Below are 22102 nucleotides of genomic sequence, written 5' to 3'. Positions count from 1 at the left end.
GTATTGGCCTACCCTTCATACTACCAGACCCCTAAAGATGGATGTATAATTCGTGCAAAAAAGTGAGAAGTGAGATATTCATGTCATTTCCAATTATGTTAGATGTATGAACTTTGTTTCAGATGGCACTATGTATGACACCACAATATTACTCTCTGCTGTTGGAATGAGTCTGCTCCTTTCACTATTTAACTCTCAGAGTGTGGCTTCCTGTTTGCCTCATTTCCTCTCCTCAAAACATGTCATATAAACGCTATGCTGTTGTGCATTAATCCAATGAACATTTAATATGTGGTCCACATGAGGTTGATATGCGCTGGATACGTTTACATGCATTTGCAAATGTACATGTAGAAATACCATTGAAATGAATGGGCTATTGAACTGAATGAAAAAACGCTGTACATAAAAAAAACTGGGCAGTGTAGCCCGTTCCCCATAAGTTGCTTAACTAGTCCAAGCACTAGACAGTTTGGGCTGGTTCCTACTTAAACTGGGGAACAAAGAGCACCCCCTGCTATAGTGAAAATCAGCCCTAGGATAGAGAGCCTGGGCTGGTTCCCAATAAAATATGGGGAGAACAGGAGCTGGGTCCCCTGTCATAGTGGAAACATCTTCCCCATAAATACTACACCCCTGTAATTTGCATTGACCAAGCTGGTCAACACAGCAAGCAATCTTGTGACCCCTGCACACTACAGAGGGATTGGTGGAATCTTTGAGAGGTAGTGCAGTAAAAGTGCACTTTCCGACTTTCCCTGCAAAATCGGGACTGTCCAAAATCGGGACTGTCCCATCAGAATTGAGGCAGAAGACAGTGATGCTGTCTCCTACTTCTTGCAGCTTTGACTACCTGCTGCCTGTGTATTAAGCTCTATTGTTTCTTGGTCATACCATGGAATGTTTGGAAAAAAGATACTTACTATTCACCCCCTGGAACAGCAGAGCAATGAGTGAAAACTCTAAGCCTATTTCTCCCGACATTAAATCAATTACACCCACATTTCATAAATAGACCTCCCTCCCCCATCTGGTTCTCACATTAAATCAATAACATCTATGTTTAATAGACTGAAGAGCTGAAGTATTCATGGGTAGGAAGCTCACAAAAATGCAGCATGTCCCAGCCCCATGTTGAAAAGCACTGGGACTCTTCCCCTTAGCGAACGGTAAATAAAAATATTAATTTTGCCACCTCAGTGTTTCAAGTATAATAGTAAGTCCCTAAGACCATTCTATTATACTACATTACCAAAAAATATGTAAGTAATCCACAGGCACATGATCAGCATAGAAAACAAACAACAATTGATAATAGCCCTAATGCAGTCGTGACATTGATAATAAACTGAAATTCATCGTATTATCAATTGGAGAGATATAAAGGTAATATAAAAAGTTTGTGACTGCTAAACACCTTGCGGTTACCGATGGCCTGGAGATCCCCAGTAACCCAGTCTAGACAATCATTCCTAATAGAATTTAGTATCTGTATCAGATGAAATGTATGACTTTTATCATTTATAATACTTCCAAAACATTTTGTAAGACATGGAAAACATGGGTGAATTATTTCCACACCAATCTGCCCTTCACCTAATAGCCATTTCAGATTTTCGCTGTGGGTAGGACACTTTTGAGTTTAGATATTCTTTAGCTGTAGATATTCTCTCTTGTATGATTGTATCTCTCTAAGCTCTCAGCCCATGTCACCTCATTCACCGTGACATTTTCCTTTCTCAGCTATCATCACTTAGATACAGACTGTGCGGCTAGGGACATTCTAAACTACAGACAGGGCTGTTATCACAAGCTCTAGAGGCTAAGAGTCAATCTGCACAGACAATCCAAGTACAGGGGCACTTCACATAGTGTGGGAGGTCATAGCTGGAGAATTAAATTGGTGACCAATTGGTTAATCCAATAGCAGCTTTCAAGTAATGCTTTAGAAAGTTCCTGCTTACATTATAGTCCCATGTGAAATGTCAAGAACACAATAATCAGTACATATATGGGACAAGAATATCAGACCGTCACAGTCAGAGTAATACTGGAATTATATTCATCTACATCATTCTGGAATCATAACCAGAGTCACACTGTGAGTCACACAAACAGGCTCAGAATCATAATGCAGATCATGCCAATCTGATCACAAAAGCTGCCCGTGCTATGGCAAGATCTAAATTAAAAACTTTGCACAGTATACATATCCAGTATCAGGAAACCACTCAGATTCAGCACACACTTATACTCTGGTCACACGCTCTGTAATATCACAGGTAAAATCAGTCACGCAATATTGCAAATCTACAAATCAAAAGTGTGGCAAAATTAAGCAATCACCATCACCATTTATATAACGGCACCAATTACAGAGAATATTCGTCATTCACATCACTCCTTGCCCCACTGGAACCTACAGTTTAAATTCCCTAACACACACATACGGGTTAATTTTGCCAAAAGTCGATTAACCTACCAGTATTCTTTTGGAGTGTGAAAGGAAACTGGAGCACCCGGAAGATTCCCACGCAAACACAAGGAAAAACATAAAAATTCCACACAGATAAGGCTCTGGGTGAGAATCAAAACTCATGACCCAAGCATTATAAGTGCTTAGCTCTGCGCCACAAGGTTCCTTGGTGCCCGGGCCTAATGGCAGGAATGGCTCATGTGTGGCTAGCATTAGACCCAAGAAAGCTGTAGAGCCATTGAGAACATAAATACTGAATGGTAATAACACAAGAATCAAAATTATCTTCCAAAAGTCTAAAATAAATCCAGACCCAGATAGAACAATTTGGAATACTCAAGGGGGATCTAGATTTAAGGAAAGTGATCCAGCATTAGAAGAACAGAAATCTAGCTAACAGCTGCTGCAGTCAGCCATCCTCCAGCTCTCTGCTTTCCGTTTTCTACATGTTCAGTAGTTTCTGAAAATAAATCCTCTATATTGGGCGCCAGAGGATGCAAGATTTTTCTGCATCTGTGTGAGTGTGTGTAGCTGTGTACTGTACATGGGCTTGTACATATAGCTGTATGTTGGTGTGGGTGTTTACATGTGTACATGCTCATGCATGCATATAAATATCGGTGCAGCTGTGTTTAATGGGCTAAACACAGGCTATTTATAAAACTGTCAGACCCACACATGGATTAATTGAGCCACGGAGGAAAAAATAGTCAGATCTTTTAAATTGCTTGATTAAGCACATACACGACTGTATATGTATAATGTAAATAGTATTACCTATAATCCAAAGTATATATTATTGGCTAAAAATATATTCTTGTAATGGATTTTTATGTATTGCATTTTGAATTCTGTGCTGATGTTACTATTTAACAATAATTCTATGCAAGGAATTAAAAATCTCTGTACATACTAAACGTAACACTGTACAATGAACATATTGTGAAGTAATTAAAGTTACATGATGACAATTTCATTAATTACATCTCTAAAGGTACTGCTTTATAATTAGATACATTGGTGCAGCATTTGATTAAAACATGTGGTAATAGAATGAGTCTCCTTAGAGTAATACATTTCACAATGGTGTAACTGTTGACATCATTAAAGGATCTGCTGGGATTGACTTGGGAGATGTTGGAAGCTCTGCCTCCAGTTATAAAAATGAAGATAGGATCAAACCTGTTTTACTCAGCTCCCGGATCTGTCAGGCAGGCTTGTCGATGCTGAAACCTTGTATTCATAATGTGGGGCTCCTATGTAAGAGGCTGTGATTGTGTCTTGCCTCTCCTTCTCCTTTTATCACAAGGATATAATATTAATGCAAGTATAATATATTGTAAATGGTCACCATTAGTAAAATGAAAACTGATTTTCCCAGTTTAATGTTGAAATTAAACAATTCCCCTTCCATTATTGTCCTGGCACTGATCCCCACCAGAGTTGTACAGAACAAAACCAGATACGGTGAATCAGGGGAAGATGGGGAATTTTAAGTGGCCTTAGAAAATATTCTGAAAGTGGCCTCATGCGGTAGGCATGTCGAAATTGTTAGTAGGTAGTTAGGAGGAAGGCAATGAATGCACCTGCACTCTGCCGATGTGAGTGCTGTTATACAACTGGAGTTGGATGATCCCAAAAATTCCCCCATGATAACAATATTGCCATCTATAAAATACAGAGAGTTTTTTAGTAACCCCATGCACAATACAGAAAGCCTTCTAGTGCTCCTATGCACAGTACAGAAAGCCTTCTAATGCCCACATGCACAATGCAGAGAGCCAACTAGTGACCCCTGCACTATTAATACAGAGAGCTTTCTAGTGACCCCTGCACTATTATAACAGAGAGCCTTCTAGTTACCTCTGCACTATTAATACAGAGAGCTTTCTAGTGACCCCTGCACTATTAATACAGAGAGCTTTCTAGTGACCCCTGCACTATTATAACATAGAGTCTTCTAGTGACCCCTGCACAATACAGAAAGCCTTCTAGTGATCCCTGTGCAATACAGAGTCTTCTAGTGATCCCTGCACAATACAGAGATCCTTCTAGTGAACCAGGCACTATTAATACACAGAGTCTTCTATTGCCCCTATGAACAGGGAGCCTTCTAGTGGCCTTGTGCACAATACAGAGAGCCTTCTAGTGGCCACATGCACAATACATTGAGCCATCTAGTGACCCCTGCACTATTAATACAGAGAGGTTTCTAGTGACTTTATCCACACTATAGAGAGCCTTCTAGTGACCCCTGCCAAATAATACAGAGAGCCTTCTAGTGACCCCCATGCACAATGCAGAGAGTCTTCTAGTGGCCCCATACACAATACAGAGAGCCTTCTAGTGGCCCCATGCACAATACAGAGAGCCTTCTAGTGACTCTATGCACAATACAGAGAGCCTTCTACTGACCCCTGCACTATTAATACAGAGAGTTTTCTAGTGATCCCTGCACTATTAATACAGAGAGCCTTGTAGTGACCTCTGTACAATACAGAGAGCCTTGTAGTGACCCCTGCACAATACAGAGAGCCTTCTAGTGCCCCATTGCACAATACAGTGAGCCATCTAGTGACCTCTGCACTATTAATATAGAGAGCCTTGTAGTGACCCCTGCACAATACAGAGAGCCTTGTAGTGACCCCTGCACAATACAGAGAGCCTTTTAGTGCCCCTATGAACAATACAGAGAGCCTTCTAGTGCCCCTATGCACAATACAGAGAGCCATCTAGTGACCTCTGCACTATTAATACAGAGAGTCTTCTAGTGACCCTATGAACAATACAGAGAGCAATCTAGAGACATCTGCACAATACAGAGGGATTGGTGGAATCTTTGACAAGCAGTGCAGTAAAAGTGCACCCCCCGACTTTCTGCTGTCCATCAGAATTGGGGCAATACACAGACAGTGATGCTGTCTCCTACGTCTCCTTGCAGCTTTGACTACCTGCTGCTAGTGTGTTAAGCTCATTTGCTCCTTGTTATACTATGGAATGTTGGGGTCCTGTTTGGAAAAAAAGATATTTACTATTCACCTCTTGGAACAGCAGAGCAATGAGTGAAAACTCTAAGCCTCCCTCTCCCGACATTAAATCAATAACACCCATATTTCATAAATAGGTCTCCCTCCCCCATCCAGTTTCCACATTAAATCAATAACATATATGTTTAATAAATAGGCCTCCCTACCCCCAGCTATACCTGAAATTAAATTAATAGCAATCACATTAAGCAAAAAGCCCTACTCCTCCCCCAACTCAGCCTTACATTAAATTAACCACCCCAAGCCTAAATTAATAGTCCTGACCTCCCCATTAAATAGCCTCCACCACCCCAATCCTCCACCAATAAATGAATAGCTCCCTACCCGTCATTAAAGATGGATGCTGTCATATGGCGATGAGAGAGAGGCAGTCAAGTGTGGAAGGGAGGGAGAGGTAGGCTTTCACACATGGAGGTTGTAAAATAGGGGGAGGCTGCTCACACAGAGGGCAGGTAGGGAGGGCGGCTACACCGTGCATAGAGACAGAAGTAGAGGCTATCGCACATGGTGAAGAAGGAGGGGCAGGCTCTGAGAGAGGGGTGAGGGGAGACAACGGATGAGGCTGTTGTGTGTTTGGGGCAGACCAAGTGGGAGGTTGTCACATGCTGGGAGGGTGGAGGCTGTTACATGCAGAGCAAAGAAAGGGGGACAGAGGCTGTCAGACACATGCAAAGGGGAGACAGAGGGGGGAAGATGTCACACATAGAGGGAGGGGGGTTATAGAATAAAGCAACAGATTGATGTGTATTGTCACAGCTGCCAGTCATTTCCCAGGGCTGGCTCAGATAAGCCCATGCCAGAGAGAACTGGATCTAACAACCCCAACACAATTTGCCATGTAAAAATCAACAAAAAACAAAACAAATATAAAGTTCCTCATGACATAGTGGCTACCAGCCTACTGGGAATGCTCCCATTGAAGTCTATGTCTAATTCACTCCAACTATGAATTGCACCAAGCCTACAGAATAGAATCAGTGGGGATCTTGAGCAACACACAGGGTTGATGCTACCATCATGCGAACATTGGTGGTAGCCTAGGGCTCCTAAATCACTGAACAAATGACATAACATCACTCAGCCAGTGCTTTTAATGTCCCCACAGTACCCTCACATGGAGTGTCAGCGACTGACATGGCAGAGAAGCAGGCTGGAGGTGATGGAGCAAGATGGGGTGCCCACAGCGTGTTGCTACTAAGTAAGCAGCTAGCCGTTCTGTTGTAAGAGCAGGTGGTGTGCTCTTACTAAGGAAGCCACATGATGCCTCCGGCTCCTTACAAAATTACTCACTCAGCCTGTCCCTCTCTCTAAGCAAGAGGTGTGTTTCATTGGCATTTCAACTAGATTTACACATCTGCTTGCAGTGATATAAGGAAACAGAAGGTCCACCCTCAGGCTCCATGAACATGCAGAGCAGGTCCAGCTTCCTCCTTGGAATTGGATTGTCAGCATCTGTGGCAGTCTGACTATAATTATGCGCTGTAAAGCGGAGGATATGCAGGTAAATATCTGTTTTTTTCTCTTCTGTCATTGGGTTAAAATATGGAAACTCCAGGGATGCAGTAGTCTCTGGTGAAATTGGTTGGGTGATGAAAAGAGGGGTTCAATGTGACTGATGTACACCATGGCTGTAAGGGTAATGAGTTTATCTGAGAGACTGGCTAGCCCAATGGATGCCAAACTTTTTCAGTTCAAGACACCTTTAGGTGCCTTGAACTGAAAAAGTTCAAGGCAAATTTTTTCAAGGCACCCCTAAGCCAAAATAACTACCAAGTAGCCTACCACCTTGCTTACCACCAGCCCTGGCCATGGCACCCCTGAGAGATCTCTGTGGCACCCCAGAGAGCCCAGGTGCACAGTTTGGAAACCACCTGTAGCCTGAGATCCCAGAGGAAGGCCTCAGTGGATGAAGTGCTGAAAGAGTGCAGTCAAGTGACATAAGCCCGGGTAGTGGTGGACTGTGCCACCTACTTCAACGGATAGGGAACAGGTTATAGAGAGGTACAGTGCAATGCTCAAGAGGCAGGGTTACAACCCCCAAGATGAGTAAATTATGTAAACCTGTGAACCACTGTCAACATAAGATATGTGCAACTCAAAATACTGTATAATTCTGTGGCTGAATCAAATGGCAGCATGTGCTAGTTGCCACTGGCGTCAATCGACGTGCTTCCATTTGTGTTTCTACCTTTGCAGGGGGACCCTCTGCTGTTTATTACCATTTACTTCTATAGCACAACCATATTAAGTAGCGCTGTACAGGGAATATTTAATCATTCACATCACGCTCTGATTTCCACGCACACTTCAGAATAATACACTGGTAGTTTAAGGGCTAGTGTGAAATTGACCCTAGTGTGGTAGAGAATTTAGACTGTAAATTCTACTGGGGCAGGACCTGATGTGCATAATTAAACATTATCTGTAAAACACTGTGCAATATAAACAAAGGAAAGTTGCCTCATGTAACTATTCGCACTGGAAGGCACATTTCACTGACACAAAACTCTGTTCTCAATTTGGACCCAATCAAAAAGAAGGGTGTGGTGAAATATTAGCATATGAAAGGCAGAGGAGGAATTTCATGGGTGGGGCTAAGAGAGGACAATCACTAAGGGGAGGGGGGGGACAGGACAGACAATGAGGCTGTGACAGATAGAAATATAGGAGCAGACAGGAATAGAGAGATAGCACAGAAACTGCAAGGGAGAAGAGAGGAGATTAGGGGCATGGAAACAGAAAGAGTAACGGAATGAGTGAGTGACAGATTGGGAGACACACAGAGTGGCAGTCAGAGAGGGAAACTGCAATAGTGTACTAGAAAGAGAAATGAACAATAGACAAGGCTGACCTGGTAGAAGGAGAAAGAGAGGGATAAAAAGATAAAATAAATAGGGAATCTGCTGCAGTGACAGAGAATGGGATAGACAGACTGCAGCAGGGAGAACAGAGGAGAGATACAGAGTCTGCAGCAGAGAGGGGGGAGAGCAGGGGAGGGAGGGAGATAGATAGATTGCAGTGGAGGAAGAAGAAAAGAGTAAAAGAGACAGTGGTAGGGGAAGAGAGACTGCAGCTACTGCAGACCACTCTGCAATTGTGACAACCAGAAGCTACAAAGAAAGAATTTTACAAACAGAAGAGATAGTGCTGTGACTGCGCAGAGTCTAATCCTAGAGACTGCTATCCATCAGGTCAAGTGCTGCAGTTTAGTGATTGTGACCACTGGAAGGAACACCAGGGTTCAGCAGACTGAAAAGAGACCGTCGCCATACAAGGAGAGTTGTCAGGATTTAATCTTAGTAACCCTCAGGTGCACATGGTATGCAGGAGTCTTTGTCAAAGAGAGATAGCCCATGAGGAGTATTATATACAAGGAATTGAGTGCATGTCCTGAACTGTGAGACTGCGTAGCAGGACAACCTCAAGAAGCTTTTGTGCTGTCTGAAGAACAGAAGAGGAAGAGAAACACATGAGCAGAAGGGGGAGAACGGCAACACACTAGATATCAGAGCAGGTGACATCACATACCACACTTGTATGTAGTAATATATTACATTACGTAGTATCACTAACCGGGTGTATCTTGTACAATATTAGCTACAACTGTAAATAATTACAACACAAAGTACCACATTGTAACATCACTCAGCTGATTGGTGATCTCCTTGGACAACATGACAGAAATAACAGAAATCGATCCACAAAATTCGGAGCAGCGACCACCAGTGACCAGCAGCAGCGGAGGGTGTGGACTTCCAGAGAGCAAGGTATCCTTGAAAAAAAAAAATGCACCATCACCCACCACCCAAAATATCATTCACATCCCATCTATAACCTAGAACTTTACTGGTACTCACATATTTCACATCTTAATTTAAGCCTTTATAATAAACACTGTATCGACGCTCAGGTACACTGTCTTCTGTTGTGTTACAGATAGAACAAGGAATTAAAACAGTATAGAAGTAAATCAGTATAAGGATGTCATTCCAAAATGGGCTTGAGAAGCCCTCACCAAGAAGATCAGCGAGGATTACCAAGCAGTTTCCATAAATCCCACTTATGCGTTATTAACAAGTATTCATGTAATCTCTTATCTCCAATTTATCAACCCTCTGGCTGGCTTGTCCATCAGAATTATCTAATCTATGCTCGCACATATCAATATAACTAGATCACATAGCCCCTATTTCTTATCGCACATCAGCCAAATATCTACTTCTGCTCATTATACTATCTCCAGGAGAGTCCACTTAGCCAGCTGTCTCACCTACTTTACACATAAGCTAACTACATTCATTTAATCGCTAATATAGTGAGTTTTATCCGAAGCAATAACAGAAACTCACATAGTTTTTCCACTGTAATTCATTTATGTATGTATTCATTATGTATGAACTCACTTTACCAGACATTTTTATAGTCTACATCTATATTATCAGTGTCTGTACTACATTGCCTAACACCCCAAAACATCTGTCCAAATGTAGATTATTTTTTTATACTCCCTCTTTCCCCTTTCCTTCACTGGCACAATTGTTATTTAATTTAGTAAGCTTAAAAAGCACACAATATCAATTAGAAATTGTTTTAAGAACATTTGTCCATGTTACAGAATGAACCCTCCTGTATGTATGTATCTAACAACTTACACACATGCTATTCACACCATAGCCACAGCGTAGGCAATCACAGAGGGGATTACGGGAGCCCTGAACCTCCCTTTAGGCCAGATTAACTGATTCTAATCTGTTGTACTGTGCTATAAAATTTGGTACATAAATACATAGCATATGAATGTATATTTTGGTTAAAGTCCTACACTTGCACATGCATATATGTCTGTCTATCTTTATTTCATTGACATGACATGACACAGTTTCCAAATGAATCTCCCCCCAAACATGTTTCCAACACTACCAACTCAGCTTCATTCCCCCTTCATTATCAACAAACCTTTATCCATTTTGGACGTTAATTAGCTGTTCATCCATATGCTGTTTAATTTTGTATTTCATTCTCTACACCTCTTTTTGTACCAAACTTTATATAACCACAGTTCTAACACATGCCAACTTCATTTACCTTCTCTTCATTATTATTGACCTTCCATTTTTCATCCACTCACTCTATGCCATTCTTCATTATAAAAAAAACAACAGTTTTACCCAACATGTACAGCCCAACTTCACCTAACAGTTACTGGTCACATCTTTGTTTACTACTTGTACCTCCACTTCATCCAGCCACATAAACTTTTCATCAATTAAAACAACCCAATTTTACTCAACGTGTACATTGTCCCCATCTTCTTTCAATATCAGCATTCCAACTTCACTTACATCTATACATTCCTTTATTATAAACAACTCAATTTTACCCAAAAAGGAACACTGTCGTCACTTCCTTCACTATCAGCACGCACTTCATCCACATACAGCCATACCCTTCTTCATTATAAGAAACACAACTTTACCAAACACATATATAGTTACCCACATCCACGCTTTTTATCAATACAAACAATTCAGTTTCATCCATCATGTACATTGTTCCCATCTTCTTTCACTACCGTCCCCTCAACTTCATCTACCAACATTTACAGCTTTCTTCATTACAATTCAACTTTGCTCAACATGTACACTGTCCCCATTGTCAATCACTAACAGCACTCTAACTCCATTCACAATTGTGATAGCAATTGTGATAGCATTCCAAATTTACCCACAAAAATACACACATTTCTTCAGTGTTAACAAAAAAACTTCATCCACCTATACTCATCATTTTCAGCGCTTCTAAATCACCCATCCACATCTGCTTTCTACATCACTTAGACCATTCATACCATTCCTTTGTCATTAGTGTCCTAACTTTGACTATCCACCAGAGGTGCAACTAGCAATTCTATTGCCAAAACTGTGTGTCTTCCCCTAGTCTTACACAAATAAAAATGAACATAGATAGAAGTAAATGCAATCAACTGTTTCACTGTTGGTGTATCAAATTATCAACAAATGTTTCAAGCAGTTTTTATATGGTTCTGATTATTGATTAGAACTAAACATGTTTAGTCTGTAAACTAATAAACTCTACATAATTAGTAGCTACTACTACTTCACCCACTCACTGTCATTTACTCATTAATATCACACTTGGGGCTAGATTTCCTAAACTGCCGGTTTGGAAAAGTGGAGATGTTGCCTATAGCAACCAATTAGATTCTAGCTTTCATTTACTTAGTACCTTCAACAAAATGACAGCGAGAATCTGATTGGTTGCTATAGGCAACATCTCCACTTTTTCAAACCCACAGTTTAGTAAATATACCCCTTGAACTTTATCATGTTAATCTTAACAACCTTTATTAACTACACTGAAAATTTACTAAATATATTTTCCATACTCAGCTGTCTTAACCCAATTTCTAAAACTTCATCATCCTTCATTTCTAACAATGCTATTGGATTCCTACACATTCCATCTTTCTCTTTGCATAGATGGCAACTGGCATCTGCAAGGTTGTCAGGAAACAAGAAAAGACAAAACTATAGATGTGAACACCTATAGGCAGGGTTGTAACAACAGGGAAAGTGGTGGATACAGGGCTTGGAGGAGTGGACTGCACATGCTCAGAAAAGGCCCTATTGAGAGCAGAGCAGAGGGCCCAGGAGGCGAGAGTGGCATCACTGGGGCCCAAACCAAATTGTGCCATGGGACCAGGCAATGAACTACAGGAGTAAGCACTTTTGATAGCATGATGCTATAGATTCTACATTTCAAATCATGTTTACAAATGTGCAAAACCACAGTTCAGATGCACCAATGTTTGTGCGAATGCACCCGTGTTTTAGATGTAAGTGATGGCTTTGCAGGTAAGAGGGAGGCATCTGTGGGTGTGCAAAATACTGTACTCTCTGATGGGGGAGCTGTGATTATCGGGTGCATAAGTATGTCTACGTTTGCATATACATGCAAATATTAGAGTTTGTTTGGCAAAATTAGATTGTTTAAGTTTAAGGGCCATAGAAGACTCATTTAGAGGGTGCATAAGATTGGGATTCACCCTATGATTTTGATGTGCACTTTTGCAAGAAATCACTTCTAAATACACTGTCGCCAACATGATAAAACATTAAAACACACAAAAGTAATACATGTAAGTAATAAAGTCCCAATGGTCCCTCACTCACATGAATGAGTTAAGATATTATTATTTCTTCAGATTTTCTCCTACAATACTGTTGGTTAAATATTTATGAAAGGGTGGTTATAAAGTAGTAGAAGGTTGGAATTTAATGTAATTTTTGCACTTTATCCACCATGCACATTTGCAGCTGGATCTGCAAACCTGCCACAGTAGGCAGTCCAAAGGACATGGGATGGGCATGCACCTTGAATTTGCTGGTTGGATAAATAGGTTCACATTAGGTTCACATTTTTGTGGCTCATTCTCTATTCTTCCACTAAACTTGATGATACTGTACACATCAGCTGCCCAGTGGCACAGTGGTTAGCATTGTAGTCACACAGTGTTATTCCAGATTAGGGCATTGTTATCTTTTATTTATAAGGGGCCACGGCACCCTATATGACATTTTCAGTGCTATACAAAACAGATAGTAACCATCCATAACACATACATAATACATGAAAAATAAATTAATACAAAGACCAGATATCTTCTGTTTTAACAAATAACATACAGATAACTTGCTAATGCAGATTGTTATTAACAGTGATGGTAACGTCCAGTGTGTAGTAGGTCTGGGCCCAAAACAACATAGCTAGGGCAGCATGCCAAGAGGTACAGAGGGTGATGGAATAGTAGAAGGAGAAGACAAAAAAGAAGGCCCTGCTTGTCAGAGCTTACATATATAATCTAGTTTAAGTGGAACCATTACCAGCAGACAGAGGAGGAACCCAACGTATGAGCTGGACCAATATTCAGCCTATTAATACACTAGCAGCATGACAAAGCCATGGCACACTTTGTGCCCCATGCCCCAGTGATGAAGCTCTATCCTAGTGAAAGAACAACATAGAATGGCATTGCACACCCCTAGCATCTCCCACCATTTACATGTGCACAGCCTATTGTTCTGAATTACGTGTTAGCCAGCCCAGCAGTCTCTCTGTGACCTCTGTGGCCTTTCCGATTGTGCAGGATAGGTGCATGAATACTTAGGGCTAGATTTACTAAGCTGCGGGTTTGAAAAAGTGGAGATGTTGCCTATAGCAACCAATCAGATTCTAGCTTTCATTTATTTAGTACTTTCTACAAAATGAGAGCTATAATCTGATTGGTTGCTATAGGCAACATCCCCACTTTTTCAAACCCACAGATTAGTAAATCTAGCCCTTAGTGCAGTCCACACAATGACTGTCTCTTTTGTATGAAAGTGATGGATATACTTTTATCTCTATAGAACCTGTTTTTTGTATGACCTAATCTCCCCACTGTCCGCCAACTGCGAGTACCTTACAAATCAACGATAATAATAATAATCCTAACAATAATACTACACACCATTATTATATCATTGTTACCCATAACAATATCCTAACTACACCATTACAAACATACCATTATCATTAATACCCAACTTAGTATCGTTTCTGCACTATTACACACATAAAAATCCTATCATTATTGTTACCCAAGTCAATGTAATTTACATAGGTCATTGGCATTGATTGTGTGTCATATTGTTTGTTGTAATGTTATTGGGCAAAGTGGGCCTAGAAGCTGCAAAAGGCTTTGAATTGGATGTATAGACCAAGCCCTGGTTTCTGCCACCTCTGATGGCATGTAAAAATCACGGGTCTGTGTATGAAGGCAAATATAGTGGAGCAGCTGTCTGGTGTCTTGGCTGGAGAGGGTTCATGGCAGAACTAGGGCATATGCATAGCACTGAGATTAATCATCACCATGCAAAATGTGTGCTACACTCTCCCCTCCTCTTCCTCAAAATCTTCCAATCTTCCGACATCTTTGAGCACAGTTGGCAAGGAACACCCCGATCTGCCCAAATCTTTCCATCAAAAGATGAAAATGTTTACGTAAAAACTGCAAACGCCATCATCTCGCCCCATATGCTTTCCTAATGAAACAGGTGTATCTGTGTAGAAATTGGTGCTTTACATCACAAAATGGCATTTGTGCTAGAGAAATAACCTTTAGTGTCCCAACTGCACTATTTTGCATATTAAAATCCAAAATGATTGTTACCCATTAGTGTCCCAGTTACACCACTTATATTTCAATGTCCCGACATCAACATCAATGTGCAAATCAATATGCTACCTGCAAGCAGGGCCATCTTAACAACATTATGGGCCCCTGGGCAAAGCAGTGCATCGGGGCCCCTAGATATAGATAGATATATAGATGTATACAGATACAGATATAGAGATAGATAGATGTACTTGCTCAGTGACCCTTGTAGGTTTTTTTTGCAGGTTTATTTCTTTTGCAGGATTATTTATTCTCATTAAGAGCCGTGCCTATGGGGCCCCCTTGCCCGTGGGGCCCCCGGGCAGCTGCCCATCGTGCCCAATGGAAAAGATGGCCCTGCCTGCAAGGTTACTCATAGCAACATCCCAACATCATTGTTTCTAAACTCAGCCTTCCAAAATACCATTACACATATCTACATCACCATGATTACCCAAATCAATATCCTGTATGCTAAATTACTCATATTAACATCACAACATCATTGCACATGCAACACTATTTTTATCAAACTCAGTCTCCCAAAAATATAATTGCACATATCAGCCCCCAACATTATTGTTAACGGCCTCAATTTTCCATTACTCCATCACACTCATCAACATGCCATCAGCATTATCGATTTTAGCACCACAGAAAAGGATTACATAGAACAAAGCTGAACAGACTGCTAGTGCATATTCAAAGGACAACATTAGATTTGCTGTCAAGGGTGAGCAGACCAAGACCATTTAACACTCACAAGACTTGTGAATCATTACATTACACTAAAAGACAGGTGATGTGCTATGTTTTTTATCTTTGCTTTTTTCTGTATTGGATATTAATTTGGAATGGATCAGATTTTGGTGTGTCTGATAAGTATGGTATAAAGCTGGAGAATGGCTTGGAGAAGTAGTTTCCAGTCATTCCTAGCTTTTGTTTTAACAGAACGTTTAAGAGAAGGCAGCTGTTAAAAATATTGTAAATATTTGTGATATTATTAAGTTTTCACTCATCTGTAATTAGATCATTCATCATTGTTAGATATTTTTTTATGACATTCTCTCTTTTAGCATTTTGGGTAGTGATTTTTAAATGATAAAGGTCACCGTACCTATTGAGGAATGTACTGTAAGATATCTGGATTTGATGTAGTAACAGGTCTGACATCAGAAACCGTGTCCCCTACAACCTACTAAATAGTGCCCCTTCTACCTACCCCTCATTCCAGTAACTACAATGTAAAGTACTTTCTAGTGGCTAGTATACAAAGCAGAGCTTATTCCAGATGCATCTATTCTTCTGGCAATTGTATGTAGAGCCCATTCTGGTGACTAGTATACAAAGCAGGTTTGAATCTGGCATCTATTCAGATCCTCAGTCTGATGTCTGGCCTGTAAAATATGAGCCAAATCTGTTGCCTAATGTGCAGAAGCCAATCTGACGACTAGTATGTAAAGCAGACCCCCAATCTGGTGGCTGCTGTATAGCGGACATCCAATGTCTGGTGTCTTGTGTATAGCAGACCTTTATAATTTACAGCAGCCTTTTGACATCTGATGGTTATTTTATAGCAGACCTCTGATCGATAGTGGCCAGTTTATAACAGGCCTATCACTGATGGTCGATATCCAGTCCTACCCTCCCATGAAAAATTCACCATCCGCTGCTCTGCACTGCGACTTATTCATTGCAAAGGTTAACAACCGCCAGGAGCAGATGGTTATGCCTAGCTTACAGCTGCCAGCAGTCATTTTTTATGATGTAAGATGGGAAATTGTTTGCATTTTTTGCATTGTTAGCCACAGCACGTTGAGCTGTCAATTAGTTATGACTGATAGCTATCAGCAGCTCCTCCCCCTAGCAATGAGCCAGTGGCAGGTCAGGAGACTGGCAGTGGGTACAGCCATCCCAAGTTTAAGTCACTGGGACCCCCTCCCATAGCCTATCTCCAGGGCACCATACCCAGCTTCTGGCTGTAACCCTGATGTATAGAATATGTTATAGTAATAAATAATCCAAATATTGCCTATGTAGTGGGTATTTTTATCATATAGAACCTTAAATACTTGTGAATTGTCTGAATAAATTACTCAAAATCCTAACTACATCACCAAACTTGCTAGCCATTATTGGACTGTGACATTCTTCAATTTTCCCAAATGTCACTATATTTTTGTACAGGTTTACAGGTAATGCCAATTACACCCTCTAACCCAGTGATCATATGGCAGATACATAAAGTAAAATTAATGTGGTATATTGTACCACTAAGATATGCTGTACTCACAACCTTATTGAAAATTAATCATATGATATAAATAACACATAATAAATAGATTATAGATATCTCTAATATGAATATAGATTGTTTTTCCTTTTTGGCCCCATATCAATTTCTCATGATTTTGCTTCCCAATTTCCTTTCACTTTTAGCCCATACTTGCCAACCTTTGGCAAGCTAATTCCGGGAGATCCCAGGCACGGGTGTGTGGTTGGAGGGCGGGAGGGGCGGGGTGAGGTAATTTTGGCACCCCTGAATTTTAAGTACATTATATACAATATCTTCTGAAAAAAGCAATGTAGTGAAACAGCTTAGCTCTATATGCACTCATGTTTGGCACAGACCAGCTAATTATAAAACAATAACGATTTTAAGAATCAATAGTAGGAAAAACTATGAAAATTAAAAGATTGCCATGACACCCTTGGCACCCTTTTGAGCATTTCAAATAAATTAGAAAAAAAAACCCTAGATTAGACCCAAGTGTGATAAAGTAGAAATTAGAGTCACCTGTGATAAATTGTCAGTACTCACATGACTTGAATTAACCAATAAATTATAGCTTTAATGTTTAAAAAGGCCAATTTTTATTCCATATTTCAAAATGGTGAAGAGAGGAGAGCTCTCTGAGAGCATCAAAAGTGCTATTTATCACCAAACACAAGACCTCTAAAGGGTACAAGGCCACCTGCAAAGACCTTGACATCCCTGTTTCAACAGTGCACAATGTTATTAGAAAGTTTGCTACTCATGGAACTGTGAAGAACCTCCCTGGATGTGGGGGAAAGAGGAAAATTGATGAAAGAATTCTTCAAATGTTGTACAGGTTGTGGAAAAAGCTTCAGATAAAACAAAGTGCCGAAGGCTGACCGGAAAAAATCTGGATTGATGATTTCAACCAGTACCATATGCCGTACACTAAACCAAGAAGGGCTTTATGGGTGAAGACGAAGAAGACTGATGAAAAAAAGGCATAAAAAGGAACAACTGATCTTTGCCTAAACGTTCCTAGACAAATCTCAATCTTTATGGGTAAATGTTCTGTGGACAGACAAAACCAAAATAGAGCTCTTTGGCAATGCAGACCGGGGATTTGTCTATAGGCGATAAAATGCTTTTACGGAGAAGAACATTTACGGTTAAACATAGTGGAGGATCCATAATGTTGCGGGGCTGCTCTTCTACCACTGGTACTGGAGGCTCTGACCGTATTAAAGGTATCATGAAATCAGAGGACTACCAACGTTGTTTGGAGCAAAATGTGCTACCCAATATAATAAAACTAGGTTTGGTTCAAACAACATTGGTCCTCCAGCACGATAAAGACCCAAAACACACAGCCAAAGCACAATACAATGGTTGAAAAGGAAAAAAATTGACTGTTTTAAACTGGCCAGCAATGAATCCTGATCTCCATCCAATTGAAAATCTTTGGAGAGAGCTGAAATCTACCATTGGGAAAAGGAATTCTGCAAACATTCATGAGCAAGTACAATGGAAGAGTGGTAGAAACTACCAGCAGACAGGTATAAGAGCTTTATTATTACCTGCCAGGGTTCCAAATGGGATACTCAAGGAATTTCAGACAGCTTTTATTAGATTTATATTTAATAAAGCCTAAAGAATCTCCATTTCTATACTTAATAAGGAGCAGAGGAGGAAGAGGCTTCCTGGATGTGAGTTTATATTACTTAGCTGCACACATGTAAGTCAAATTGCTGTTACATTTGCTCCACCTAACACCTGGCCTGATGTTGACACCAGGTCAACCACCCTCATCATCTTTCTCTGCAGCTAGACCTCCTATCTCAAGACCCCATTTTTTCATCAAGATCTGACAGAGTTGGCTTTTTAGTTGCAAGTCTCTTGAACCTATAATTCTAACTGAAAGTGTCTCGCTGGCTAAATTAGTCATTGAGATTATGCAGCAGGCATAGAAGCCTTCGTCCTTCCCCATCTATTACAGGGTCAGGAGATTGTACTTTGAGTAATGCATTATTCTTTCCAGCGGGTGCTTGGCAAAAAGCCTGCTCCTGAGCTTTCTGCTATCCCAATTTTTTCTTGGATTTTTTGTATTTTGTTTTGTTTCACCAAGGGGGCACTAAACTTGTTCTGTAGGTGCTATAGGCTGGTCCTTTAGCTCAAGTTCCATGTGCTATTTACTTGGACAGTAACCTTTCTCTTCACTTTGGGACATATTTTTTCTGGGTCCCTTAGTACAGAATCAGAAAGAGAATTTTTTTGTACTTTGTTTCCTATGCTGTAGACTAGAGGGACACAGACCAAACTACCCAGACATGCAGGGACCCTGGAGCAGTGGGGGAGGAGGGTTATAGGAGAGAGAAAGAGTTATTATTCCCAGTGCCCAGCATTCTATTGGAATATAATACATTGTGGGCCTGATTCATTAAGGCACACAAAACAAACGTATTATGCATTTTTTTTAAAAACGCACATAAATCGGGCATACGCACGTCCATATTCAACATGGAGCTGATGTAAAGATACGTCTGTTGCTGAATATGGGTATAAGGGTCTAATTCATTTAGGAAAGTTAAACAAAAGTAAGCAAGTAATGCGGAACCGTGTTGTATTGGAGAGGGAGGTAAATTTAAAGTGTAATTGCAGAATATATTGATGGTAGGGCATGTCCTAGATCAACTATTCAGTGTATAAATAAGCTATCAAGTATTTGTCTGCTACATGAAATAACAGCCAGTATTTTCCTTATGTGCAAAATAATAAAGTCATTTGCACCCCTTGCATTGCAATATGGTTTTGTCCAGAAAACTAAAGTAAGAAAACTTACTCAATTTTTTGCTTAACTTCCCTTAGGAAATCAGGCCTGAAGTGTGCTCTACTCAAACAAACAACACACTGTAGGATATGTCCAATACATACATGGAACATAAAGTTTGAAAAGAAAGCACATAAAAAAAAAATATTTACTTAATGTCACCTGTTAAAAATATAGTCATTAATGACAGAATATTAAAAACAAATATGCAAAATATGGCACATATCGGCATTTACCTCCTTAACGAATCAGGCCCAGTATGTGTCCCCTTTAAGCATCAGAGATAGAGAATTACCAGCAAATATAAGAAGAATTTCCTTCCTTTATTTTGCACCTTACTTACTTACACTCCTTTTTATTTTTTTAATCACACACCAGCCCTCTGGTACAAGTGTGAATGTTTCTTTTGTCACTGGCATGAAAGATAACAGCAACATATACTACATACAGGGAGGGCTGGCAAATGTTAGCCTGGGAGGAGGGGGGGGGGGGCAAGACTCAGCTCAGCAGCCTTTTAGGAACATTTTAAAGAGGAAAAAAATGCAGGTGGCCCAGTGACCCAGCCCAAGGTAGCCCACTATAGGACTGGCCCTCCGGAATCCCAAGTAATCCCAATCAGCAATTCTCCTGGATAGTGGAAGAAGTGGCCAAGGACAAAGTCACAATGGTGCTTTTTAAGGGTTTATTACATATGATCACATATTCATTTTGAGGAGTGGGATGAGCTGAAGGAAAACATTTTAAAAAATAGGTACACCAGATAAAAAACAATGAACTTTCTATTTTCCCTTACAGTGTCATCATGACCCACCTACCGATACATGATAATGCAAAATACATCATAGAGCTGTACCTGTACCTGTACCGATTAATATAACATCACCATGCCTGCCCGCCTATGCACGATTTAGTGTTTGCGTATTGGTTAGCGGTATTACGCAACTCACATCACCCTACTTTCCAACCTGGACTTTGTAGACCTCCACTCTGTATCCCCCTATAGTTGGCAAGTATGATTCATGATGCATGTATGGCTCTGGTCATGGTAGATAAAGTTTGGCTGAAAAGTAAATTGCCAATTGATCAGACAGTTTTGAAACATGTTTAGTTTCCTGCACATCATTTAAGCCTTTTATTGCATTTTTCAGTTAATATGTCTCATGATGAGACAGCTTACAATTACATTTCACTGTGTATTATTTTTTAAAATCAAATAACACTTTTATAAATCTACCCATGTGAGTTAAATCTGGCAATACAGATTGCTCTATGGAAGTATGCGTTATGTGGGAATAGCAAACCTACTTCTGTTAAATCTTCTGAATGTGCAGTTTTTTACCCTTGCTAGTGGGAAAGAAAATAACCCCACAATTGTGTTATTTAAAGATTGGTGGAGGGGCAGAACTGTTTATTGCCAATTAACCTCAGTTCCAAAAGAGGTAATTTTAAGCATTATGACAAACAAAGGGTTCAATGCATTGTAGAAAATGCTGCTTGTTTATAGTGTCACATCACCTAAATTAGATTATTGCTGTGTGTATCAGCCGCAAGGGGGTAGTGGGTTCTCCAGAAAATGCAATCAGAGGAATTTTATCTGTTAGGAAGTACTTGGCTGTGCTGGCTAGTCAGACAGCCAGACATGACAGGAATGTTGTATATAAAGCATAGGAACAGCTTCTCACTCTACAACTATTCTGGAACTACATCTCCTAACATGTCCTGTTAGCCCCTGGCTGAGAGAACATCTTGGGGATGGTAGTTCCACAATAGCTAGATAGCCATGTTCTACCCAAGCCTGATCGAAAATATGTGGGTAAATGTGGCTATTTTTAACTGCTTTCATGGAAATCCACACTATATGGCATATGTCCAATAGAACATTGTAGAACCGCTGGAAAAAAGATGTTATACATCACGGTAGAAAATTAAAAATAACCTTTGATTGTGAGATATGACTTACCTCAGCACCTGTGAGCTTGAGTCAAGGCTGAGCAATACTTTGCAGGGTTGTGTCAAAGTAATTGCACGTTGTACATGAGGACCATTAGAAAAATGCTAATTAGCACACACTGTGATATGTAATTACACAGACAGAGCCCACGCTCTGTCATACACAGAAGCCCCCTATAGAGATGGAAGGTAAAAAGGCACTCAAGTGGAGAAACATACGCTGTTTACACTCTGCTTCTTACCCACCCTGTGCCATGTCTGCATTGCCAGAGTGTCTGTACTGACCATTTGTCAGGTGGGCACACTTTATTAGTGACCTTCTTTCCTT

At 40.3% G+C, this 22102-nt stretch overlaps 1 protein-coding gene across 2 annotated transcripts in view; it reads left to right on the top strand.

Annotated features, from left to right (window-relative positions):
- The first annotated feature begins 8150 nt into the window (after window positions 1-8150).
- The window catches only part of STAC2 (SH3 and cysteine rich domain 2), a 30386-nt gene continuing 16434 nt past the window's right edge, over window positions 8151-22102 (top strand). Inside the window, exons 1-2 of one of the 2 annotated variants that reach the window (XM_075177059.1) lie at window positions 8151-9037; window positions 9121-9290. In XM_075177059.1, the coding sequence (XP_075033160.1) occupies window positions 9198-9290 (93 nt within the window). In that variant the 5' untranslated portion in view covers window positions 8151-9037; window positions 9121-9197. Of the gene's footprint in view, window positions 9291-22102 lie in introns of both variants that reach the window. The other variant, XM_075177060.1, reaches the window with a different exon arrangement.

The sequence above is a fragment of the Mixophyes fleayi genome, chromosome 6, assembly GCF_038048845.1.
Source record: "Mixophyes fleayi isolate aMixFle1 chromosome 6, aMixFle1.hap1, whole genome shotgun sequence".
Classification (NCBI taxonomy): domain Eukaryota; kingdom Metazoa; phylum Chordata; class Amphibia; order Anura; family Limnodynastidae; genus Mixophyes; species Mixophyes fleayi.
Note: the sequence above shows the minus strand (reverse complement) of the source record. Positions and strands in the feature narration are given on the sequence as shown.